Source organism: Ceratotherium simum, chromosome 16, assembly GCF_057802395.1.
Source record: "Ceratotherium simum simum isolate JZ-2026a chromosome 16, ASM5780239v1, whole genome shotgun sequence".
Classification (NCBI taxonomy): Eukaryota; Metazoa; Chordata; class Mammalia; order Perissodactyla; family Rhinocerotidae; genus Ceratotherium; species Ceratotherium simum.
Window position 1 is genome coordinate 18,957,616 of NC_141915.1, and position 26,214 is coordinate 18,983,829.

A 26,214-nucleotide genomic window follows, 5' to 3' on the forward strand; every position below is an offset into this window, starting at 1 on the left:
GACCCCAGTGGCAGCACCTTCTCAGCACCAGTGCTCACCTGGGTTTACCCCGGGGCTGGTATCCCAGTAGGAACTTGCCGGGCAGTTCCTTGCAGGCACAGATGAAATAAGGGATGAAGGTGGGCTTCTCCTTCTTAGTTTTGATGAGCAGCTCCTCTAATTTCTGGGGGTAGAATGAGGGGGAGAGGTTGGGATAGCAGCATGCTTGGTATACAATGTCTGGCGCACACATGATGTACACCTTCTTCACCAGCTGAGCATCCCCTACACTGAAGGGAAACCGTACATCCTTAAGTGACTGGGAGGTGTCATGCCTCGCAGGGCCCCTGGCTCACCTTACGGTCCCCACCACTGCAGTCCTGATAATACTTGTGGTTCAGAAGGTCCCGGGCAAAGGATGCCATGGGCTGGACATAGCGGGCAACAATCTCATCCAAGTCTTCAAATTCCTGTGGGAAGAAGGTAAAGGCCCCATGTGTCACATTCAGAGCTGAGACTCCTGGCTTTTCATCAAATCCATCCTGAAGAGAACTCATGGGAGGGGTGGGCTTTCCAGCCCTGCTGTAGCCTCACTCCACTACCAAGTCCCCTCAATTTATCTACCCGTTTGAGTTGTGCCCAGATTTATTAGCTTACAAGACATGAAGTCCTTTAAATCATAACTTTGATTCTTCCCTGGTGCTTGGGAACAATAGGGAGCTTCATAAGATTTCTCTCCACTGAAAACATTACAGAGAAACTCGATAAGTGTGTGTGTGTGTGTGTGTGCGCGCGCACGCGTGCGCGCCACGTGTATTTTCTCCTCTTCCTCCCCTGGTGCTCTCTAGGTAGTCTATTTTAAAATTTGGAGGGTAGAGAAAGAGGGACAAAATATACAAAACTGTTATAAATGACTAATTCACAACAAACCTCCTGTTTTGTTGCTCTGTGTAGCTGAAATACATATAATGCATGCACGTTATTAATGTCAGGTGAAAGTGGCCAGAAATGGCTTGTTTCTGGAAGCAGGAGTGGGATGGAAAGTGGGCAGGGGGTGGCTCTCACCTCACTGTTAATCCACAGGGTGGCTCCCAGGCTGAAGGCATTTTCCTTGCCTTCTTCCCGCACGTCCACGTGCTGGTAGATGCCGTCACTGACCTTCCAGGTCACTGTCAGGTGATTTTCGCCCTTGCTGCTCGGCCGGATGATCACATCACCCTGGTCCATGGTCTCCATCATCTTTTCTGCTTGCTTGAAATTTATATTATGGAAGGATGGGTGTGCAATGACTCGCTTGATGTATGCTGAAGCGGGCAGGAAAGGAGTACAGATCAGGTGATGGGGCTGGGTGCTGACAGCAATGGGACAAACCATGGCTTAATTTCTGACCCACTACTGAATTCTGAGACTCTTTTACCCTTTCTGGGCCTGGATTCTCTGATGTGGAGGATGTATTAACCTGGGTTCCTAGAGTCCTAAGAAAATGAAGCTTTGAGAGTCACAATGCATTAGCAAAGAAAATGTGACCCAAGAAGACCCTGGTTGGGGCCGGCCCCGTGGCATAGTGGTTAAGTGTGCGTGCTCCACTACTGGCGGCCCGGGTTCGGATCCCGGGCACGCACTGGCGGCCCGGGTTCGGATCCCGGGCACGCACCATCGCACTGCTTGTCTGGCCATGCTGAGATGGCATCCCACATACAACAACTAGAAGAATGTGCAACTATGACACATAACTATCTACTGGGGCACTGGGGAGAAAAAGGGGAAAAAGAAAAAAAAAAAAAAGGAAGACCCTCATTTCCAGCCCTGCAAATGTCTCCCTTTCATGATGTCTCTGGGCCTCAGCACCTCAAAGCTGAGCACTCACTCCCACCAGGAGGCTGAGCAAGGGATATAGCCTACCAGCACGTGCTGGTGGTGTATCCTATAGAGGGAGAGCTGCCAAGACTCGGGGTGCACAGGGATGGTGGTGGGCACACTCACTGGTCCGCTGCTGCTTCCGCTTCAGGTCCTCCTCCTGCTTGTGGTCTGCTGCTTCAGCATCAAAATCATAGTAGGTGTCCTTGGGCAGTTTCCACTCGTTATTCCTGTCCATGAGGTCTGAGGTACGGCAGGTCAGGTCTGCGCTAAACTTCTCGATGTCAATCTTCATGATGCGGCAGTGAACAGTCATTCCCACCTAGATCCACAGAACATTTGAGCTGGAAGGGACAAAGATCATCTAGCCCAACGCCCTATTTTACATGTGAGAAACCCAAAGTCCAGGCAGAAAGGTGGAGTGACTTATCCAAAGCTAGCCAGCTAATGTGCGGCATATTAAGAGTCTGAGGTTGAGTCTGGTCTACTGACTACAGACTGTGCCCTGCACCAATGCCTCCCACTCTAGGCAGGAAAACCAACTGGAGCCTGCTGGGATCTATCCCGTCACCGGCACTATTCCCTTCTCCCATAAAGTTGCCTAATTACTGCTCTCAGGGTGCCATCGAAGTCTGGCCGCCCTTTTTGGAGGGGAAGCAAAATAAGAGCTGTTTTCTGTATCTTACCCCTGACTTAAGCCCTTCTATCTAAACAGTGGCAAAAGCCCATTACTCTGCATAGTTTTCCTTTCGAAAAATCTCCCTAGCTTCAGTTATAGGAATGTCTTTCCCCAGCCTTCTGAAGTTCTCAGGGGTTCACAATACTTAGAACCAGAGAACGTGACAGATCTAGTACGAGCCATGTCACAAACTAATGGGGTAATCTTGGAAAAGGCACTTGAATTTCTCTGAAAATAGAAGGTAATATTTCCTTCCCTATCAGGTTGGGAGATTAGAGACAAAATACGTAAATGTCAAGTGCTGGTATCTAGTGGGTGCACAATAAATGGCAGCTAAGGCAGGAGAATACTAGAACCAAAAGGGAGCTTAGAGATTTACTGCAAACCCTCTTTTTTTTTTGCGAGGAGATCAGCCCCGTGCTAACATCTGCCAATCCTCCTCTTTTTTTGCTGAGGAAGACCAGCCCCGGGCTAACATCCGTGCCCATCTTCCTCTACTTTATATGGGACGCCACCACAGCATGGCTTGCCAAGCAATGTGTTGGTGCACGCCCAAGATCCGAACTGGCGAACCCCGGGCCACCAAAGTGAAGCGCGCGCACTTAACCGCTTGCACCACCAGGCCGACCCCACTGCAAACCCTCTTACGCACTATTTGAATGTTCCTCCTATGTCATCTAGTTTTGCCTGTAGCACAGAGGCTGTGCCACACATTCTTTTCCATCTCCTAGAGCAGTACTGCCTGACGTTAGTAGAACAGGCAGAGCCTTTCTGTTTTGCAGCATGTACTGGACCCTGCTTCCTGTGGACTAAACCACAGCTTCCCAAACAGGAAGAGAGAGCCCTCTCCCAAAGGGCTGGCAACTTGATGAAATTTCACAAAGGCAGTTAATAAAAGCTGCCACTCATTCAGAGGCTTCTCGCCTTGGCTTCTTTCAACTAGTTATACATCCTCCTGAAACTCTCTCTCGACCATGTTGGGAATACAGCCTAATTTCTGGCAGGGACAGCCCAAAGTTAAAGACAGCCCAATCTGGGCAGCTGAAAACTGCACTAGATGCCTTAGTTCAGTCATTCATCTACCTTCACTCGTTCCTCCGGCCGCTTTACCACTTTATCACTGAGGAATTTGGTAGGGATGAAGCCAGTGACACCATTGTCTAGCCGAGTTTTGACACCGATGGCCTGGCCTGGGCATGAACCGCTGTCAAAATGGTTCCAGACCTAAAGAGGGCATCAAGGGAGAAGCTTGATGATTAAGATTCCAGAGATCACACGTTCAGGAAAGAGCTGCCGGGGGTGTTGTAATTTATTTTACCACTGACACCTGACATCATGGTCTGAAAATACAATGACTTAGTCACCCACCAACACAGAATTTGAACATCCCTAATATTCTCTGACTCATAAATGATGCTTGGCACCACTGGCCATCACATCAATCTTTTATGTTAATCTATAATTTTATTTATTTGTTTATTTTTCCCCCAAAGCCCCAGTGGATAGTTGTATGTCATAGCTGCACATCCTTCTAGTTGCTGTATGTGGGACGCGTCCCCAGAATGGCCGGAGAAGCGGTGCGTCGGTGTGCGCCCGGGATCCGAACCCGGGCCGCCAGTAGCGGAGCGTGTGCACTTAACCGCTAAGCCACGGGTCCAGCCCTTTTATGTTAATCTAATCTACATGTCCCTCTAGCTGCAACTGAGGCCCCTCCCTCCCATTTTGTTCTGACCTTGTGGGCATAAGAAATATCTATGCCAGCCTCCTCAGAACAACTCAATTCAGTGAACTAGGCACCCCCCGGGCTTTCTTATATCTTAGACAAATCCCACCAACTTTCTTTTGTTGGGTAAAGTTGAGAAATTCTCTCTTTTACATTCTGCCTGATACCATTTGAAGACCCAGAAAAAGCTTTCTGGAAGGCTTTAATGACTTCTGACCATCAGAAAGGCAGAAAATGTCTTCAACAATGTGGGAAAAATTAAAGTGTGTGTGGAAAATGAAAAACTTGAAGGGAGCCTATAGATACACCTTTTAACTAGCATAGGGACACTGTGCCTACCTTGTAAGTAAGAAAGTATGTCCTCATGTCTCTAATCTGGTTAAGCTAGATCCCCTGAGAATGGGAAACAATGTGTTAAGACTGAGCCAGAATAGAAGAGAGCACACAGATCATTTCTGACCAGCATATGGAGGGACTTCATGTCAGACCTGTGTGTGTTCCAGCCTTCTTCCTTGTGTATTCATATGGTAAGAGCATGACCTAAAATATCCCCATTCCTGACTCCTTTCTAGGGCACTGAGACCATTCAATCTAGGAAATTTAGCGACCATGATAGTACTGCAGCACGTACCTCGCTTAATTCAGGGAAATTGTCCTGCTGACAGAAGGGGCACTGCCATAGCCCTGTCTCATCGTTGCGGATTGCCTGGTCATAGCTCTCACCCTGTGGACGCCTGTGGGCGATGCCAGTGACGTTGCAGATGATGAGCTTTCCTGGAGAAAGGGGAGAGGAGGACAGGGAAGGGAAAAAGAGAACGAGGAGCAGGTTAAGAGATCTGGAGACACGACTCCTTCCCACCAACCTTTTAGTGACACAACATCTGCCTTATAACATCTCCACTGATTTTCCTCACATCCTTGAGAAGGGAGATCTTTCCCTGATTTGACAACAGAGGAAAATAAGGCCTGTAAGAGTGACTCCACGAAGATCCTGCAGCAGCAGGTTAAAAGCATAATTTGGCCTTGAACTCATTTTTTTTTTGTGAGGAAGATCAGCCCTGAGCTAACATCCATGCTAATCCACTTTTTTTGTTTTTTGCTGAGGAAGACCGGCTCTGAGCTAACATCTATTGCCAATCCTCCTCCTTTTTCTCCCCCTCAAAGCCCCAGCAGATAGTTGTATGTCATAGTTGCACAGCCTTCTAGTTGCTGTATGTGGGACGCAGCCTCAGCATGGCCAGAGAAGCGGTGCGTCGGTGTGCACCCGGGATCCAAACCTGGGTCGCCAGTAGCGGATCGCGCGCACTTAACCGCTAAGCCACGGGGCCGGCCCTTGAAAGGTCAGCTTTGACTTCCAGTCCAGGGCTCTATAATCTTCTTCTTTTCTTTTGTGAGGAAGATTGGCCGTGGGCTAACATCCGTGCCGATCTTCCTCTACTTTATATGGGACGCTGCCACAGCATAGCTTGACAAGCAGTACATTGGTCCACGCCCAAGATCCGAACCTGCAAACCCTGGGCTGTTGAAGCGGAGCGTGCAAACTTAACCGCTACGCCACCGGGCCAGTCCACTACAATCTTTTAAACTCCCCTGGTCCTTCCTACCTACAGTACAAACCTGCCATATTCTCTTGGAATCGTTGCTTGGTTTGAACGTATACAGTAAATGCACTCCCCCATCCCTACATATCCTCTTCTGACTGAAAAACAGACCCAGAATTTACCAATGTAGAAGGTCTCTGGTGTTTCTTTGGTTAACATATTGAAAATTTCCTCTGTGTTGGGAGAGCGGTAGGCTGTCCGCAGGTCCTTATACCGACAGCTCAGCTCCGCCCGGATGTCGTACAGGGTGATGTGTTTGTCACCATAGCCCTGGGGAAGAAGCCCATTAGGAAGAGCCTTGCAACTGCTCCCCAACCCAAGCCACGAGGGGTTTCAATGTAAAGAGTAGGCCAGTTGGCTCCTGTGAGGACTTCTCCTTTCCCGTCAACATTTACTAAAGGAGATTTTCAAACTTTTTTTTAGCCATGGAACATTGATCTATAATAAAAATGCTTCGTGGAACCCCAATGTGTAAAATAGACAAACGCAAAGATGTGCTGTTGGAAAGGAGGAAAGAGGGCCTAGAAGGAAACTACTTCTCATATCCTCCCAGCTCCCTCCCACTCCCCACAATGACTGAAGCAGTTTCTGAGGCTTCCTTGGCTCTTTCATAAGCAGACTGAAAACTTCCTGGAGAAACTCAGTATAGCACAGGTAATGAGAAGCAAAGTTCAAGTCTCCCACAAGTCTCCTTTCTCTGGAGACTTGCTGCCTGAGTCTCCTCTCAACTTGGTACGGCGTTTGTGCCAGGCCTTCTACACTGCTGCCCACCTGCCTCTCCAGTTCTTCTGCAAAGGCATCAAGGTCCAGGTCCTTGAGTCGCTCTGGATTTTCCAAGATTTCTTCGAGGGCTCCTGCAGGGTTGGCGTCCTCGGCTGATTCATCATATTCCAGAGCATCCACTGCCATTTTCCTGGCCCACTCATAGGTCTCAGGGTGGACTCGGGAACCATCAAGGACTTCTATATATGAGTCAGTGCTGAAGGAAAGGTAGAAAAGGGGCAAGGATATAGAACGAGAAGCTTCTGGTAACAACCCAAATGTCCACCAATGGGGAACTGGTTAAATAAATTAGGGTACCTCCATACAATGGAATACTATACAGCCATTAAAAAGAATGAGGTATATCTATGTGTGCTGACATGGAAAGATGGCCACGATATATTGATACGTGAAAAATGCACTGCAAAACACTATGAACCGTATGATCCCATTTTTGTAGTAAATGGGTAGTTAGTAAATGCATAGCAAAAATAAAATTTAGAAAAGTTGTAGAATACATCAAATTGTTATGGTAGTCATCTCTGGGGGGTGGGATTATGGGGGACTTCCACTTTCTGCATAATATTCCTATATGTTGAATTTTATATAATGAACTTATACCAGTCTTATAATAAAATAAACAAGAAGGGGGAAAAAGACCTTTGAGAATTTGCTGACAGCTATTTTCCCCCATAAAGCCTTCCCAGGCTGGTCTTGCCCGTGCACTCACATGGACCTATGTTATTCGTGGAGTGTTACAGCAAAGCTGGGTGGAAAATGAAGTTTTAGAACTTGAAGCCTATTTCCCCACTGATTTCCATTACTGAATGAGGAGCTATGTGCCCGTGGAAAAGATCCTCCAAAGACTGAGTTGATAACTTCTGGAGAGGAAGAGGTCAATAGTGAAGTCCAAAGTCCAAGTGAATAGAAGTTTCTCTCAATAACATCTCAAAACACACCGAATCTCTCTCCCCCTTCCTTATCTCCTCAGACCCCACTCCTTCTCCATTGCCCCTGCTATCCCCACCCTTATCTAGCCACGACAAATCATAAAAACAGAACAAGTTTGTTTACTGAACAAAGTCTTATGTTTTCCATCCTTAATTTATAAACTAAGTTGGTTCTTTTTATGTTTCCCTCACAAAAAAGCTTCGCATAATTGAACCGATCTTTTCCATAGGTCAGAGGCTCTTGACTGAATAAAGATTCCTCACTTTTGCTTTCAAGTATTTCCTAAGTTAAAGAGCTTGTGGCCCTTTGATAGCCCTAATCCCCTGAATCCCCAAAGCAAAGCCCAAGGGAATTCTCCCTGGCCCACCCAAGCAGAGGGCATCACCTGTCCCCCAGGGAGGCCGTGTCGATCTTGAGGAAGCCAGCGCAATTCATGAAGACTTTGGGACCCATGTGGCACATGGTAACCAGCTGGGTCCGGCTCTCAAGCCTGGTGTTGTTCTGCTTCAGGATCTAGGGGAGAGGCCTGGAGTGAGCCAGAGTAGTAGGCAGGCCCCACCTCTCAGCCTGCTTTCAGGTTTCTGGGAAACTCTCCATGATGGGAACTGTTCCCATGCGACTGTACCTAACTGAGCACTATACCATAGTGTCGCTACTAAAAGATTATTTTAATGAACTATGTTATACCTACCAAAGACAATATACAACTAACAATGCTTAAAAGTTAATGATAAAATATACACCCAAGTACCCATCACTCATCTTAAGAAAAAGAATATTACCAATACTTTTGAAATTCCCTGTATGCCCCCCATTCTGATTGAAATCCTTTTTCTTTTCACTGGGAAAAAACCACTATCCTGAGGTTTGTGTCTAGTACTCTCTCGCTTTCCTCCATCTGTTTTAAAGATTTTATTTATTCAGTTTTTTCCCCCCAAAGCCCCAGTAGATAGTTGTATGTCATAGGTTCACATCCTTCCAGTTGCTGTACGTGGGACTCGGCCTCGCGTTGGACGGAGAAGTGGTGCCTCGGGGCGCTCCCGGGATCCGAACCCCGGCCGCCAGCATCAGAGCGCGCGCACTTAACCGCTAAGCCACGGAGCCGGCCCTCTCCATCTGTTTTAAATCATGGCTTATGGCTCTCTCTTCCATGAGCCACTATAGTACAGTAGTGAAGAGCATAGCTGTGGCCACCTTGGTCTGAAGTCTGACTTTCACTAGCTGCGTGACTCTGGACAAGTCCCTTCATGTCTTTAACCTTGGTCTTCCTGTCAAATCATACTGGCATAGTGTAAAGACTTAATGAAATGGGAACTTTTCTTATCTTCTGATTCAATCCAACCCTACCTTCAGGAGATGGGTCCCTTTCCGAGGTCCCAGGCCACAGACATACTGGATTAAGGCCTGGCTGTAAGGGTGGGCAATGGCTCGATTGACATCGACCCCAACCTCATTGACTCGGTTGATAAATTCACAGTACAAGGCATTGAGCAGCTCCTCTTTCACCACATGCTCCTGTCAACATACAGCAGGCAGGGATAAGGTTACTGTGCCATTCTGCCCACCTAGGCCTGCCTGTCAAATCCTACTCACCTGCAAGGGGTGAAACTTGAGACACAGGATGTCTTCATCAGAGCTGCACACCTGAGCAAATTCAATCAGAGGGTCTTGGATGCGCCGGGCCAGGGAGACGGCCTGTCTCAGCACTGGAGGATAATCCCGGAACTCTGCCTGGAGTCAAACAAGGGTCAGCAAGGCGATAAAGTCCCCTCACCTCCAACAGCAAGAGGAAATCCAATCCATTCTGATTTTAAGCCATTTTCTCTTCTCTTCTGGGACCATTTTTCCAGGGACCAATTTAATCTCTGGGGCTCCCAATCTGAACCATGACTGGCAAAATGGAAAACCTCTGCATGCGTACAGTGAACAAATGCAGTCCTGTGCCCGATAACCTCTGTCCCCTATTAAATCTCCCTGGGATTGACAGCTCTTGCCTGTGCAGGTCCAAAGGGTGGGGCTCCAGCATTACCTCTGATTTCTTGCTGTTCATATAGAGAATGGCCAACTCGTTGTCAACTAGCTCCACCCCAATAGAGGACAGCTGTTGGCCCTGGTCCAGCTCATGCACAATGCGCTTCACATCTTCAATCAACATCTGCGCGTCCCTGGAGGGATGAGGGGTTTTGGTCAGGGCTATTTCTGGATAGTTTCTCAGAGATGGACAGTCTCATGGCTGGGGGGGTGGTGGGAATAGGGGAGGAGAAAGCTGTGAACACAAAGAGGTACAACATCCCCAGGGATACCTCCTGGAGATGGGGATATTATCAAAGCTCTACAGAGGCACATACTCGCTCTGTTACAGGCATGTGCAGCTTCAACAATAAGGGATGAGTGACTTTAAACCAGGCCTGGCCCAATCCCTGGTGCCCCTACCTGTTCTCTCCTGCAACTGTCACCACATGAGGCTTTTTGTTCAGAAGAAATTTCTTTAGGGTTTCAATGTCTTGAGCCTGGATGAAAAGAAAATTGGAGTTGAGTGGCTCTGAGAAGAGTGAGATTTCAAGCAGTTTTCTCTGAGTAGCTTGAGACTTTACAAGACCAGAGAACAGTAAGCTCTAAGTAAGACACCATACATCACATGTTGTCTAACTGAAACACAAAACAAGGGGACTAGGACCTCTGGGTTGACTATCATACATCTGTTAATATTTTCTAAGATTATTTTTCTTCTGGCTTATACACGGGTTGTGGTTAACTAAACTTACTTGGGTGTTTTTAACATAAACCATTGCCTGGCAGTCTGATCTATTCTGATCTCCACTTCGACATTTTTCTTTCTTTTTTTCAAGAGTTGTTTGTTAAAAATTACTTTTTAGAACAGGACTCTCTCAACAAAATAGAAAGATACCATTAGGTTAAAAAAACCCAGAAGCATATACAGGAGATGAATTTAAATTCCTCTTTCCTTGGAAAAAGAGACGCTGAAAGGCTACAGCAGGGAAAAGGTTGGCTTAAAGCCTCAGTGACTTTCAGCTCCTGGAACAGGCTGACCCAGATGCTGGTAAGAACAGAGGCAGTGATGGCAACTCCCAGAAGCACACAAGGCCTAGAAACTGGCCTTCAGCCAGAAATAAATTCTGCACCAGAACTTGAGTGCCATCTATTGCCTATGTAAGTGAGACTTATCCCAGGGCACAAGGGGTCAGTGACCAAGTCAGAGATAACCAGGGTCTTGCATGGGTCGTTGCTTAGACCATAAACATTTATCCCCACTGAATTATAAGATGTACTCAAGATGTACACTTGGTAACCTGTCCCAGCCACTTGCCTTCTTTTCTCGTTCTTCCTCTCTCCATGCAGTTCGCCGTTTGGTAAAATGCGGCAGCCGGAGGAAGTCTGTCACTTCTCCCTCACCGTTCACCAAGGCACAGAACACAGGGTGATCTCTGCCAGCCAGACAGGAAAAGGACAGTGTGATAATCAACAATATGAGGATATGAGTAAGAGACAAACGAGATTAGGAGGTCAAGTAAGGGGTGATGTTGGGCAGGCAGGAATAAGCAGTTACCTGGCAGAGGAGAAAGCAATGCCTAGGACTCGGATGCCCTTCCCTTGGTTCTCATCCATAAAGTCATCGTCTTCCTCCACCTGCTGATCTGGCCGGTAGGGTGCCACCCTCAACCAGTTGTAGAGCTTTCGACTACAGGCCTGGGGAGGAGATACACCAGACACTATGGCCATCAGGCTCGCCAAGTGTGCTAAAGAAACAGATGCAGCACACATGTGCAAATGTTGTATTCATATACGCACATGTTCCTAGCCCTTGGCAGGCTTACAACCTGAAGGCATACCTTGCATTACAGGAGTGTACACAGTGGACAGCAATATAAACAAAGAATGTTTGGATGGGAGAAGAGGGTGGGAGGAAAGAGCCTCCTCAAATGGGGAGGTCTTGGAGTGACCAGTGGCCTTGTTTGTACTCCCTCTCAGATTACACTCTGCCTGCCCCCAGTGTTTCACCATTAGCTATGGGACTACTATTAAGCAGTTTCATCACTCTCAGCTCTAGTTTGGGGAAACTGTACGACTAAAGACCATGAGTTTCCAACTTCACCTTTATGACATATTCTTTGGCTTCAGCCAGCAGCTTGTTCTTGAGCTCTTTGGCCATCTGCACGTAGAGGAACTGCTGCAAAGCTCGCTCGATAGCCATGGTGCGCTGCCGGTTCCACTCCTGCACCTGGTGGCTGAACTCATCTCGGTAGTAAAACTGCTTGATCTCTTCGAAATATGTCTGGTCATTGCCATAGCTGAGGAGAGACAACGCTGTGGCGTCAGGGATGGAGAAAAGGTGATGCCCAAAGGTCCATGAACACTGTGAGTGAGCCAGGGACAATGGCTTGCTCAATTCTGAAATTGTGGTTCACAGTTCTCAGCGACCCCTCCCTCCCACAGATGCCTCATCAAGCCCTCCCCAAAGAGCCCTCCCCCCAAGAGCTTTGCTTACCCTTCTACTCCCTTCATATCTATGCTGATGTCAATGGTGAGCAGCCCTTCATCTTCAGCCAGGCATATCCTGAGGAACTGGTCATCTCTCAGTTCCTTAACAGGCTTGTTCTTTAAGTACTTGAAGGAGTAAGCATAGTGGGCCTCATCCACATCCTGTACACATCAAGAGGGAATCATCAACCTATGCACAGGCTGGGCTTGACCCTGGGAGAAAAGACAGCCTCTCTGCTCTCAGGCAGATAGCTCAGTTAAATGTGAAGGCAAGAAACTCAGTTCAATCAGAGAGCTGGGCCACATGTTGGATCAAAGCCCTTCACCCAGCTCACCTTTCTACCTTTCTTGGTGGGGGTTATATTTAGCTTGGCTCTCTCCTGGAAAGTTTGCCTCAGCACCTGTCGGACAAGGGGCTCTCGGGCAATTTGCAGGGCTACCATGTAGCGGGCACCTTCCAGCACAGCTTCTGGTGTAGGGAACTGGCTGTGGGGAAAACGAGGGAGCTGCAAGATGACGGCATCTTTGCCGTCAGGCCCCTCCTCCTGCCAGCTACCTGCTGCATGCCTACCTGCAAACATAATCTTTGGCCAGCTCCAAGGGCTCTGCAGGAAACTGCTCTGTCTCGTGCCGCTGGTAGCTGTCCCGGAGGTTCTCCCCAAATTGCTCAGGAGTAAGCCCAAACTTTTTGGCAAGGCCATCTAAAGCAGGAAAGTGAAAGGTAAGCCAACAGCTGGGCTAACAAATCTCTTGGCTCTCAGAGTCTAGAGCAGCACTTCTGGGCACCAGGCTTTAAAGGGGTCACGAAGGAGCAGGACCAGGTCTTACAAAGAACAGTGAAAAAACTGACTTTAAACACCTGATGGGTTGTTACGAGGCAGAAGAAACAGAAATTTTCTACATGACTCCTGGGCTCAGAACTAATGAGGAAGCCACAGTTTAATAAAAGAACTTCCTAAAGGTAGGACAGACTCCCTCCCCCTGACATGTGAGTTCCCCATTCCTTCAGGAATTTAGGGAGAGACTGGACCATTATTGTGGGCTGTGTGTGGGTTATGGGAGCAAGTGTTCAGAATCGGATTGATGATTCACTCAGCTATCCTTTAAGTCCTCTTCCTACCCACTAGTGACTATCAGGGAACTCCCCTTGTTCAAGGCTGGAATGCCCAGGTCCTAAAGCAACTAGCTTTTACCTAGCCCAGCGCTCTGGCAGATGGTGTACATGTCCCTGCGGGAAGCCTGCTTGAGCTCTGGCCCCCTCTGCTCCTCATCTTCTGCCTCCTCACCTTCACCTGGGAAGAAAACATGAATTAGTGCTTTAGTATCCTACCACTCCCAAGGATCTGACACATGTAGAGAAGCCCAAAGGGCACTCAGCCAAGGGCATACTTGGAAATGTCATGGCCATCAAGCCTCCTGAGTTTTCTTTTCGAGCACTCACCTTCTTCATCTCCCTCTTCTCTTATACGCTTCAGCTTCTTGCGGCTGGCCTTGGCGGCATTCTGCATCTTGGGGATGTCACGACCATAATAAAGCAAAAAATGGTTGTAGACATCTTTCAGCTCATCCATTGACTGTACATCCTTGAGTCTGGAGGGAAGGGACACAAGACCTCAATTGTCACCGAGAAAGGGTGTGTCCCAGTTCTGCTACAAGAGGTCCAATTTCCATGAGGCAAGATCCCAACTCGGATGGGTGCCTGTATTCTCCAATTATTAGAGATACATAATGGCCCCAGACCATTGACTTCATTGCAACCAAGATGTCTTAAACAAAGAACAGGTCAAACAAATGGTGGTTGGTGGTTGTTAGAAACAGAAACAAAAGGGGAGAGGCAGACAAGGCAGCGTGTCTCTAGCAAAGTTTAGAGTCACTGAGGTAGTCCTTGTCCCTCCTCCCCAGCTTCAGGACACTGGCCGCTAAAATGATCTGCTCCCCTCCCACACCCCAGTCTGATTCCAGGCTCACCAAGCTACTTTCTGGTTATAATTTGCTTTCCCATGTAGCTTTATATACAGGAAATATACAGATCAGCAAACATGACTATCTGATCCTTTTAACCTTTTATACCAATATGGATAACTACCATGAATTTGCCTGTCAGAAAGATCACTTTTGATGTGTTCACAAATTGAGTTTCTAAGAGATGGGTCTTGTGCTGAGAATTTTGCAAGGTTATGCTGCTCCTGGAGGGCCTGCCTTGGTCTGAGGGCTTCCCATAAATGGAATAAACCCTGCATATGCTACCTCTCCATGTCGGTGGTGTCCAGAGCCCGGATGCCATCAGCAAGGGGTTTGTCAGGGTCAGCAGAGATTTGCTCGTACTGATAAGCCTGCATCTTCTCAAATAGCCGTGTTAGGTTCTCTTTGCGGATCCTCAGCTGGGTCCACTAGGACAGTACAGGGCAGGAGTAAGGGCTGGTGTTCAGCCTTGGAGACCCAAGGCTGCTCTGTTCCTTACCAGGAGACCCTGGGGGAAGCTTGACAGGCCTGGGGGGTTTGGGCTGCCACCTGATACTTAGAGGAGAGCTTGGGCCCTGGTAGTACGGGTGCCCAATCCAGCCCTCAACCCCTTGGGGGGTGTGGATCCATTACCTTTTCATCCCATTGCCACACCCTCCACAGGTCATTGATGTGCAACTCAGGCTCCACATACTCCTTTCGGTAGAAGGCAATAAAAGGCACCTAGGGTGGCAAAGAAACTGCAGTCAACCAAAGAGAAAACGTCTCCAAGGATCCCCTTTGCGGGCCGGCCCCATGGCTTAGCGGTTGAGTGCGCGTGCTCCGCTGTTGGCGGCCTGGGTTCGGATCCCGGGCGCACACTGACGCACCGCTTCTCCGGCCATGCTGAGGGCGCGTCCCACATACAGCAACTAGAAGGATGTGCAGCTATGACATACAACTATCTACTGGGGCTTTGGGGGGAAAAATAAATAAAATCTTTAAAAAAGAAAAAAAGGATCCCCTTTGCCAGAGGGATAAATACCTCCAGGAAATTCCACAGTTGGAGGCTTGGCCTCCCTCACAAACCCATCCAGGGCATATGCTCTCCCCCATAGGGGAGGATAATGCTACAGACAGGGTAGCATCATTCTCTTCATCGTTAGCATCTCCTTTGGTCTTCACACTTCTCGAGTCAAGGGACCACCGCGGAGGATAGGAGAAGGGGGCTCCTCACCTGACTTAGGAAGCTACCTTTTCCCTCATCCCCGAGCTGAATTTCTAACCAACAGGCCACTAGAGCTTGAGGTGCTACCTCAAAATGCTGATTTCGCATGAAGCCCAACGCCTCTTTAATCTTCTGAATTGTGCTGGGCCCTTTTCGACTGAAGCTGCTGGTTGGCTGCCCTCGGTCTAGGTAATCACAGCTTTCCTACAGTTGGAAGAAAAAATGAACAGCAACAACACTGTTACTTGCCTTATCTTACCACATATGAAACTGCTTCAAGTTAACAGGATGATCTTATCAGATGAAATCTAGAAAAATCTCTCATACACCTTCACATACACATAATGTTCTGTACAAGGCACACAGATGTTTGGGACCAGGGAGGAGCGGCTCCTCATCTTGATGAAGCGGCTTCTCGTTCATTCAAAACATAAGGATATTTTGTTGGGTACCTGCAGAGAAATGGTTGGTGTGGCAAAGGCGTTCCTGTAGATCCAGTCAGCTTCTTCTTCTAGCTCATCATCTTCAGCCCCCTTGACTGGGATGGAGCGAAGCTGCACAGGATGAGACAACAGCGTGAGACTGCCTTTATCTTGCATCCCACATAAAACATAACGCCGCTTCGGACAAAAACATGTGCTCCACAGGCACACATTTCCAGTACCTTCTGGAAAAGTGTCGTCCTGGTAAGAAGTAGGCACTTCATATATTTGCTAAAGAAAGAGTGCCATTTCAAAAACCGTAAGCAGCGTGAGAGTTTATCTTCCCTCCTCTAAGAGCTGGACTCCTTGTACCCTGTGGTCAGATGGGGTTCAAAGCCAACTTCCTTGATACCATTCGATATCAAACTTTCTCTGCTACAACCCTTGTAGCAAGGAGGCTCAGGGCAGGTGATGACAGATTGGCAGAAGGACAGAGAGAGGCAGGCGGTTTCTTACCTGAAACCTCTCAGGCAGGTCAGTGGCTCGGATTTCATTGTCCTGATCTGTGAGGTGGCTGCTTTCCAGCTCGCTGGGTTCATACATCTCAAAGATGCTCCTGCGGCTCACACGTTTCTTGGTGGTCTTCTTGGGGCGCACTCGGATCTCACCCTCGGCCTCATCGTCCTCATACTCATACTCTTCCTCCAGTTCTTCATCATACTCATTGTATTTCTCAAATTCGTCATAGTCAAAGTCCACACCAAAAATCTCCTGAGCTTCTTGCAGGGCCCTGTGGGTGAGAGCAAGAGGTAGTTGGCCCAGGTTTTGGTGAGAGCAGAGAAATGCAGCCCCTGCACAGATCCATTAATTGCCCCAAAGGAACTAAGGTTAAGAGAGAGGTAAATAAAAAAAAAAGCATACTCACTATGGAATAAAGGCTTATCTGGGGGATATTTCTGGGGAAACTATTATTTATGGGGGATAAAAAGCCCATCTTTGGCACAGTCCAGTGACAGGGATCAAACAGCAACAGGGAGGATGGGTTCATATCTTGCTCAGTGAATCCATCTTCTGCTAAAGCATTACAGTATTCCCTTAGAACAAAAGCTTTCTTCCAACAAAAATATATTTAGAAGGCCAATATATAAACAAATAACGATGGAGCTGCAGGTGGAAGAGGGAGGCTGGAGCCTTGCCCAAGTGTGACTCCACCCTAATCCCACAGTGGCCCTAGAATGCAAAGAGAGGTCTCAGGGATTCTAAGAGCAGTCTGAAATCACTGCCTAGTAAAGGCTATTTAAGCCAGGGAAGAAAAATGGCTGAGAGCTGGGCATGTTCCATTTTTGGCAGAGGCCTCTGATCTCCTCCTTCCTGACTGGGTCCACTCAGATGCCTTGATCATCACCTCATATCAGACCCCACTCACGCATCTGTGTATCCGGGAAGCTTTTTCCGCCACTTAGGTTTTTTCAGAGGCTGTCCATCATCATCCACGATGAAGTCATCAATGTCTGAGTAGGGAAGTGAGAGGTTAGTGCTCAGAGGCAGGGGATGAGCCAGGACGGAATAGTTTTAGTTCCTACCATGTGAGTGGCCAGTGAGGAGAAGATAAGGAGGCTCCTAAAGAGGAACTTCTTTGTGTCAAATGCTGGGAGCCTGTAGCTGCAGAATGGTTTCCCATCCTATTCCTAGGGGCTAGGAAATCCCAACACCCATTCAAACACTGGCCTCCCTGCCTGATGCCACGTACCTGACTCTTCATCATCTTCCTCCTCCTCCTCTGGAGGAGCCATGGGGGCCTCCACAGCCTCCTGCCCTTCTTCCCCTTCCCCATCCTGGAAGATTTCCTCTGCAATAGCCTCTTTTTCATGTTCCTCTTTGCCATATTCCTCCTCATCGTCGTCCTCGTCATCTGACATTTTTTTGACGCGTCGGTATTTTTGCTAGGGGTGGGAAAACCTGCCTCATCAGGGTCTGAGGGGACTGGCATAAGGATGCCTGCTCACCAGTCTCACTCCCATTTTCCCACCACAGTCATGCTGACCAAGGGAGCGGGAAAGAACACATTAAGTGATGCTCTTTCAGCCCCGAGGGCCACCCTTGAAACTCTGACAAGCCTTTATGTGAGAGGCATCCAGATCTGGGATGGAAATCTAGGCTCCACAGCACAATACTGAGCAACTTTCTCTTCTCTGATGTTCTCCAAACTGTTCCAGATGTGCCTCCTCCCCCAGGACTCACTGAATTTCAAGGGTTTTTTCTTTCACTCCCAAGGACAGAGACAAAAGAAATGACACTTACTCCTCTTTTGACTTTGACACCCAAATTTTCCTCAATGAGGTCAAAATCATCATCCTCCAGGCGGTCGTCAAAAGATGCTGGAGAAAACAAAGTGTTACTCCTGACGATGGAGAGGACCCATCTCCACTGCAACTTCCACCCCAGCCTCACTTGACCTGAGGAGAGACTACTCACTGCGTTTTCTCTTCTTGTGGCCAACATCATCTTCTGAATCCCCAGAGTCACTACCCTCATCCTCCTCCCCTTCATCTTCATCGTCATCGTCATTGATAAAGCCTTTCAGGTTGCCTTGCTCATCCTGATCATCTAGGTTCTCCTCCTCCTCCTCCTCATCTGGAAAACATGCATGTTTGAGGCATGGAGTTGGGGAAACAGGCTAGGGGTGGGGCAGGGCTACCTGCTTAACCGTGATTCTCCATCTGCTCTGAACCTAATGACCTGGGTGCCATGTTACTCTTCTGCCTAATCTAAAAATGCAAAAACATGACCACTGACTTAAGAGCAGCAGCATCTGGAAAGCACTATCTCTTTTCTACATTCACCATCTGCCTTAGGCAAGATGATCTTTCTAATTACTTTGGTTCTTTCAAAATCATTGATACAGGGTTTACAGCCACCAATAACCTTTTTTTCCCTCTCAGTTCATAAACTCAGCAGCTATATTCCTTCTTTCATCCATAATTCTTTTGATAAAACTTACATTTCCCTTCCCACCTTTAAAGCGATTTCATTGTTCTACTCTGCTGATGATCCTAATGGTTGGGTTTGGCCAGAGAACTAGGAAACTGGGTGCATAAATAACAACAATGCTAGGTCTCTAAAAGTGGGAAACATTACACACGTATTTAGTGGTTTACTGGCTGTCCCCTCCCACTAATGTAAACTCCATAATAGGTAGGTCTTTATTTTATATTCCTAGTTCCAGGCACACTGCCTGGCCTATAGCAGACAGATGTTCAGTAAATATTTTCTATGAGTGACTGAAAATTCTCAAGCTGGTACCTCATGTGTGATAACTTCTGTGCTCAGTCTGAGCCTGTCATCAGCAAGAATCCAACTATCCAAAGCTTAGCAATAGTGGGGAGAAGCTTGAGGCTGGGGCCTCCTCACCGTCATCCTCCTCTTCCACAAATTTCTTGGTGACCCGGGACACCACCTCGCCTTCATCGTTGTATTCTTCCTCTGACTCCTCGGCCTCACTTTCCACAAAATCAGACATTGCTGCAGCTTCTCAGAGCCCGCCTGAAGAAGACAAGGGAAATAAGGAAGATGGGGATAAAAAATAAGACACATGACTTTACACAGGGCCCTTAAACCTTTCCACAAACAACCTTTTAGCCACATGCCACCGCTCTGCCCACTCAATCATTTCCACCTGGGGAGAAGAGAGTAAGAATCAGATGGCTCCATCTCTTCCATTTTCCATTCCTCCCATGGTTGCTCCTCTCATGTGTACCTTTAAAAAGGCAATTACATATACTTGACTTCTCTATATATACCATCTCACTTCCCAAAGAGTTTTATCTCACTTACCACTTGGAAGCAGGAATGGGCAGATGAGGAAAGAAATTAGTGTAGGAATAATTATTTAAGTAGGGATATGGTAGTAGTGAGATTATGTGATTCACTCATACAAAGTTTGGCAAACAGTAAGTGCCAACTTAATGACAGGCACTTTCATATACACTATACCTAGCTATAGGCAGAATCAAAAGGAAAATCCTTTTCAATAAATTAAACAACATTTCATGAACTTGAGCCCACTTTTGTGAGTAGTGGTTGCGAGTATTTGGATGGAGAAGGGGCCTCTTTCGAAATATTAGAACCATAACTCTACTTTTATCATCTACCTTCCCAGCAAAGAAAACATTTTGAAAGAGATTTCCATGGCCTACAAAATAAAGGCCAACATAAACGCAAAGATTGCTGGGCTTAAGAGTAGTGATCAAATCCTGGTCCCAGGTATATAAACTTAAGCAAATTATTGAATGTGTCTGAATATTAATTTCTTTGTCTGGAAAATGGCAACAGCACTACGTACCTCGAGGGTAGTTGAGACTATTACGTGACATGGGAAAAGAACCTAGTTTACTGTTTCATTAAATGTTAACTGAGTTTGGATTTGAATCCTAGGCCTAATTTTCCTTAGCATTTTGTAATTTTGTACCAATGAAACCCAACTTCAGGGCCAACCCTGGTGGTCTAGTGGTTAAGTTCAGCATGTTCTGTTTCAGTGGCCCAGGTTCAGTTCCCGGGTGCGGACCTACACCACTTGTCTGTCAGTGGCCACGCTGTGGCGGCAGCTCACTTACAAAAAGAGGAAGATTGGCAGTAGATGTCAGCTCAGGACGAATCTTCCTCAGGAAAAAAATGAAAAAAAAAGAAACCCAACTTTGCCTTCTACTTCCTTGTTTTCAGACTCATCCAAAGACTGGAAATGGCAATGGAGAACCTCAGAACCATAACATGGAGTTTCCTGGGCCTCGAGCAGGACTTTAACAAACAGCACACATCACCCAAATCATAACATCAAGATTCCATTCTGGAATCCCAAAGCTGGCAGCTGATAAACTCAGCATCACTCCTCACCTGTCCTGAATTATGGTCCACTGGGTATATGTCCACTTTCCCCACTTAGACTATAAGCTTCTGGATGTTAGAGACCATATTCAATTGAACAGCTAATAAAAACCATGAAAACATAAATGGCAATGTGAGAGGCATTACAAGGCACTTTGTGATTCTGTACCAGATAAGCTATATCCTTCTAGGTGCTCTGTACAATACAGCAACTGCTAAGTATCTGTTAAATCAATTACTTACTTTTTCATGTTGTTGCCATCTTCCCAGTGAAAGATGGCAGTGGGATGGGAGAGAAGAGGAGGGGGATTAACAGCTACTTGAAATGGTCTGAGCTCTAGAAGGAGCCTTAAGTTCTGTGGCTCTAATTCTTCTGAAAATTACCCTTACTGATATCAACTGATACCATAACCAATTAACTTAAGATTAACTGAGCTCAAAGAAGCAGAAGTAAAGATCCTGCGTTCTGGTGGAAAGGGAGGGGTAATGATATCGTCTTATGTTCAATTTTAGGCTGAGGTTTCAGGATACTATTCTTTTCAAACTCCACTGAATGCCTACCATGTACATACGCTCTGTTAGGAGCTGGAGATCTGAAGAGAAACAGGATTGTTCTCAAGGAGTTGACTTCTGATAGAGGGAGAGAGATATGAAAACAAATAAGGGCCATAAAATAATTTTATGTATTATCACGTACGTATAGAGCAGGCACAGGAAGAGAACCGGAAAACAAACAAACCAACCCACAACACTCACACAAAACCCAACCAAAACTAAAATAGGCCTTTCCTGGGTACTCTAAGCAATTAAAAAAAAAGTGCGCTGAGGTATAATATTTATTGCACACCTACCAAGTTCCAGACACTTAACAAATATCCTACTAACCCCTACACTGTCCTATGAATTACAGCAGGCTTCTCTCTCAACAAAGGAGGAAATACTCAGAGAGATGAAGTCACTTGTTCAAGGCGACACAACCATCAACCGCAAGAGCTGAGATTTGAGTTAAGGTCTGTCTGACTCAGAAGTCACAGTGTTCTGTGACTATATCAGTAGTTCTCAGTGTGGTCCAGGGACTATCTCCTCCTTTCTCTTGTGAGGGTACAGTGGAGTTTTCCAAAGGTTATATGATGTATAGTATCACAACAGATTGAATACAGAAGCATATATGATAATCCAGCTGTATTCTGTTAAGGCAGACATTAAAAAGATTTGCCAAAAAAAAAAAAAAAGTAAAACAATGCCACTCTTACTATATTTTCTGGGTTTTGAAGATTATAGTTGTTTTTCATAAAAAGTAGTATTTATGTTAAACTGTAGTGGGTTTATTATTTTTTCCCAGTTTTATTGAGAAATAACTGACATTGTGTAAGTTTAAGGTGTATAATGTGCTGATTTGATATACTGGTGTATTGCAAAATGATTACTTTTTTGTGGTAGGCTTATTATTATTTTAAAATGACAATATGTCTCAGTTTTAATCTCTAATCTGATAAACATCAAATATATATAAATCTCATAAATATCAATAGATATAACTCACATAAACAAAATGTCTTTGGAATCTTAAATTATTTTTTTTTAATTTTTTAATTTTTTTGAGGAAGATCAGCCTTGTGCTAACATCTGCCAATCCTCCTTTTTTTTTTGCTGAGGAAGACTGGCCCTGGGCTAACATCCGTGCCCATCTTCCTCCACTTTATATGGGATGCCGCCACAGCATGGCTTGCCAAGCAATGCATCGGTGCATGCCCGGGATCCGAACAGGCGAACCCCGGGCCGCTGCAGAGGAGCGCGCGCACTTAACCGCTTACGCCACCAGGCCGGCCCCCTTAAATTATTTTTAAGAGTATAAAGGGGTCCTGAGATCAAAAAGTTTGAGAGCCACTATACCATTGTATAGGCCCCGTCGGGTGGTGATATAGGAAGCCCTGGGGTTAGACCGATGCCCTTTTTTCCCCAAGATCAGTATCCTTAAGGTCATTTAGCTGGAGTACTGCCAAAAGTGAGTAGCTAAAACTTCTGCCAATTAAATCTGGTGCTCTAATTTTGACACCCACCCCCCCAGCTCTGAACTGAGCCATTAAAAACAGATTTGGGTACGGCAGCCCCCACACATAGCTTGCTTTAATTAGGCTATCAGACCCACAAATTCAGCCTTGTAAGGCCTCAACATCTTCACATTAAATGCCAGCTCCTGCAGACCAGATGAGTCTACAGCCTACTTAACAGAGAGAAACAGACAGCCTACCTGATGAAAACAACAGCTTTCTTCCATCCAGGGGGCAGCTGGTGTTCTGTGCTGCATACAGCTTTTCTCCCATTCCCTAGGTTAGCAATAAAGTACATGTTGTGCTATAGCTGGGGAATGCCTCCAATCTAGCTCACTGCCAAGACTTCCAGTTAAAAGAGGTGTGCGAGAAGCAATCCTGACTTGCTGCAACTTGCGGAGCTAGATGTGCAGAGGGTGCTGCAGCAGCACTGCAGGCCGAGGTTGGCAAGCAGCAACTATTCCAGAACAAAAACACTATTTATTAGTATATGAATATTATTAATGTATGATATCTGAGATGATCCTGATGTAGTTTGGAGTTTGTATTTAGTACTTATGCTCTTGAATTTTCCCCATATTCAGAATGTAAGTTAAATTTGCTTCTAAAATAGATCTAGAAGGGGAGTGGGGTGGTGAAGGGGGAAGGTTTCTCCAGGCGGAAGCACAGATACAGTACAAGATGTGGCTCTGAGGGAGAGGCTGGCAGTTACCATGACATTCTCTGGAAAAGGAACGGAGCTGGGATCAGATTGCCACAGGGGAGGCCCTCAGCCCTCCCTTTGAACAAGATGATGTAGGAGGCAATTAAAAAGAGACCAGAGCAAAAGAGATGTCTGTTAATTCCCTCCACTGGCAGCTTCAATTAACATTTACTGTTTAAAATAAACCTGTAGGGGCCGGCCTCGTGGCGTACTGGTTAAGTGCGTGCGCTCTGCTGCTGGCGGCCCGGGTTCGGCTCCCGGGCAGGCACCGAGGCACCACTTGTCAGGCCATGCTGTGGTGGCGTCCCATATAAAGTGGAGGAAGATGGGCACGGATGTTAGCCCAGGGCCAGTCTTCCTCAGCAAAAAAAATAAGAGGAGGATTGGCATGGATGGGCTGGGGCTGGGCAGGGCTGATCTTCACAAAAGTAAATAAATAAAAATTTAAAAAAACCTGTGAATAAAGTTACAACAAAGCATAATAAATGTTATATGATAGTTATGTACCAGGACTATGAGAGCAATATGAAGAGACAGGTCAGAGAATGCCTCAGAAAAAGTGATGCCTGAGTTGAGAGGAGTTAAGAAGATAGTCTGGAAAAAGGCAACATGAGCAAATGCTTAGGTTTGAAAGGGCCTAGCAGTCTGGGGAAAAGCCCCAGAAGTCTGGTGTGGAGTTTAAACTACAAGACACTCTGTAGTTTATGAGCAAGGGCCTAGGGCTATTCCAAAGGTATTTATGAGTGACTATCCAATCTGGAATCCAAAAACCTATAAGTTTAATAAATAAAAGTATTCAGAATCCACTTAGGACAAGTTCTTTTAAATTTGCGATTCAGAACTCTGTTATGAAAAATCCTAATAACACCAAGTCAAGTCGTTAAACTACAGGCAAGGTTAATCCTACCTATAACCATCTTAACACGCACACCTTATTTACAGCAAATAACACTCTTAGAATCTTTTCAATGCCAGGGTATAAAAAGCATTATTGTTAATAATGGTTAACATAATAAGTAATTTAAAAATATTACTTATCCCTTTTCTTTCCTTGTTTCCTGGGGGAACAAGGAAATGGCAAAAGAGGAGCAGAAACAATTGAAATATGTAACCAGATTCAGAATCCCTGCAACACAGGGAGGGAGTAAATTACAGAGCCTTGTGCCCCACACTTGTGAACATACAGTTCCTGCTCTAGCACAGGGGCTAGCAAACTACAGAAGGCCAGATTTGCCACTGAGACACAAAAGGAGACATAGATAATATGTAAATAAATGGGAGTGGCCTAATTTAGCCCAGGAGCCTTAGTTTGGTGACCCCAATCTAGAAGTACAGAGGGTCTTTAAAGAACTGATGACAAAGGTACCACGCGAGCCTGTAATAAAGGACTCTAACCTGGTTTTCAGGAACTGACTTTAAATGAAGACCTTAAGAGTGAGGAGGAACTGGCTAAGTGGAAGAGCTGGCTTCTTTGGAGGTGGTTCCAGGAGTGGTGGTGTTTGAGAAGAGTGCTCCCAGCAGAAGGCCCAGGATGCTCTGCAGCAAGAACGGTGAGGGCTAGTTTGGGGGGAGAGAGCAGGTTTCATAATGAGTCAGAGGTGAAGTCATATAGGATCGTGGTAGGGTAAGTTGAGGATTTTGGACTCTGTCCAAAAGGTACTGGGAAGCCCCTGCAGAGAACCAGGGTATAAGAAGCATTACTGACTTAACTTACTTGCTAATTCAACAAATACTTATTTAATGAGTGCCTACTACATGCCACGCATGTACAAGACAAAGTCCCTGCCCCTAGGACACCTGTATTCTGGCACAGAAGACAAACCACAAACAAATAAAATAAACTAGGGGCCGGCCCAGTGGCATAGTGGTTAAGTTTGTGTGCTCCGCTTCAGCAGCCCGGGGTTTGCGGGTGTGGATCCCAGGCATGGACCTATGCACCACTTATCAAGCCATGCTGTGGCAGATGTCCCACGTATAAAGTAGAGGAAGATGGGCACGGATATTAGCCCAGGGCCGGTCTTCCTCAGCAAAAAGAGGAGGATTGCCAACAGATGTTAGCTCAGGGCTAATCTTCCTCACACACAAAAAATAATAAATAAATAAATAAACCTTGCTATAAGTGCTAAGAAGGAAATAAACACCTTCACCTCTGAGAGGGTGAGTTTAGCCTGAGATGTCAAGCATGGGTAGGATACGGTATACCGAGCCAAGGGAAGAGGTTCCTGGTATAAAAGGTAGGCAAGAACTTGGCATATGGTAGGTGATGTCCTAAGGCCAGTGTCTCATCAGAGAATGGTAAAGGCAGCAGAATGGGAGGGGGGGAGGGGCCTGCTCAAGTGGGCTATGAAGCCCATAGAAAGCCACTGGAGAATTTTAAGTAGGGAAATGACATGATCTGACCTCACCTGATACTGCTATGTAGAAAATGGACTGGAGGGGGATCTGGGTAGAAGCAGGGAAAACCGAGGATACTATTGTGGTAGCCCAGGCAAAAGATGATGGTGGCTTGGAATAGGGTGGTAGCAGTGGAGATGGAAAATAGAAGACAGATCTGAAATACATTTTGGAGGTAGAAGTGACAGGACTTACCGAAAGACTTGGGGAGGTAGGTAGTAAGGGAGTAGAATCCAATATGATTCTCAGAGATCTGGCTTTGGTAACCACGTAGATGAGAGTACCACTTAGTCAGACAGGGAAGACAAGGTTTGGAACGACGACAGGGAAAACCAAAGTTTTCTTTTTGTTGTGTTAGGTTTGGGATGTCTAAGAGACATCCAAATGGAGCTATTAAACAGGCATTCTGTGTGTGCTTCTTGAACACAGAGAGGGCTGGGCTAGAGATTTGAACTTGGGAGTTGCCAGTTTTCAGAGGGTAGTTAAAGCCATGGGACTGGATCACCTAAAAGCAGCATGAAGAGAACCCAGAATTTAACTCT

The 26,214-nt window shown here is 46.4% G+C and overlaps 1 protein-coding gene across 7 annotated transcripts in view; it reads right to left on the minus strand.

Moving 5' to 3' along the window:
• Window positions 1–26,214, minus strand: part of SUPT6H (SPT6 homolog, histone chaperone and transcription elongation factor) — a 32,506-nt gene that overhangs the window by 4,466 nt on the left and 1,826 nt on the right. For 2 of the 7 annotated variants that reach the window (XM_004433373.3, XM_014789768.2), the window contains exons 2-32: window positions 19,055–19,186; window positions 18,119–18,277; window positions 17,945–18,021; window positions 17,394–17,586; window positions 17,070–17,154; window positions 16,160–16,433; window positions 15,674–15,775; window positions 15,309–15,425; window positions 14,648–14,737; window positions 14,300–14,442; window positions 13,494–13,642; window positions 13,246–13,344; window positions 12,624–12,753; window positions 12,388–12,538; window positions 12,060–12,214; window positions 11,667–11,862; window positions 11,121–11,260; window positions 10,881–10,998; window positions 9,986–10,062; window positions 9,582–9,717; window positions 9,146–9,283; window positions 8,900–9,067; window positions 7,938–8,065; window positions 6,611–6,818; window positions 5,962–6,109; window positions 4,870–5,012; window positions 3,599–3,739; window positions 1,963–2,158; window positions 1,045–1,283; window positions 336–449; window positions 39–163 (exon numbers count right to left, since the gene is read on the minus strand). In XM_004433373.3, coding sequence (XP_004433430.1) covers window positions 39–163; window positions 336–449; window positions 1,045–1,283; window positions 1,963–2,158; window positions 3,599–3,739; window positions 4,870–5,012; window positions 5,962–6,109; window positions 6,611–6,818; window positions 7,938–8,065; window positions 8,900–9,067; window positions 9,146–9,283; window positions 9,582–9,717; window positions 9,986–10,062; window positions 10,881–10,998; window positions 11,121–11,260; window positions 11,667–11,862; window positions 12,060–12,214; window positions 12,388–12,538; window positions 12,624–12,753; window positions 13,246–13,344; window positions 13,494–13,642; window positions 14,300–14,442; window positions 14,648–14,737; window positions 15,309–15,425; window positions 15,674–15,775; window positions 16,160–16,433; window positions 17,070–17,154; window positions 17,394–17,586; window positions 17,945–18,021; window positions 18,119–18,277; window positions 19,055–19,163 — 4,448 coding nt within the window. In that variant the 5' untranslated portion in view covers window positions 19,164–19,186. Of the gene's footprint in view, window positions 1–38; window positions 164–335; window positions 450–1,044; window positions 1,284–1,962; window positions 2,159–3,598; window positions 3,740–4,869; window positions 5,013–5,961; window positions 6,110–6,610; window positions 6,819–7,937; window positions 8,066–8,899; window positions 9,068–9,145; window positions 9,284–9,581; window positions 9,718–9,985; window positions 10,063–10,880; window positions 10,999–11,120; window positions 11,261–11,666; window positions 11,863–12,059; window positions 12,215–12,387; window positions 12,539–12,623; window positions 12,754–13,245; window positions 13,345–13,493; window positions 13,643–14,299; window positions 14,443–14,647; window positions 14,738–15,308; window positions 15,426–15,673; window positions 15,776–16,159; window positions 16,434–17,069; window positions 17,155–17,393; window positions 17,587–17,944; window positions 18,022–18,118; window positions 18,278–19,054; window positions 19,187–19,319; window positions 19,377–22,775; window positions 22,852–24,673; window positions 24,836–26,214 lie in introns of those variants that run through there. The other 5 variants (XM_087440733.1, XM_014789769.2, XM_087440734.1 and 2 more) reach the window with 5 other exon arrangements.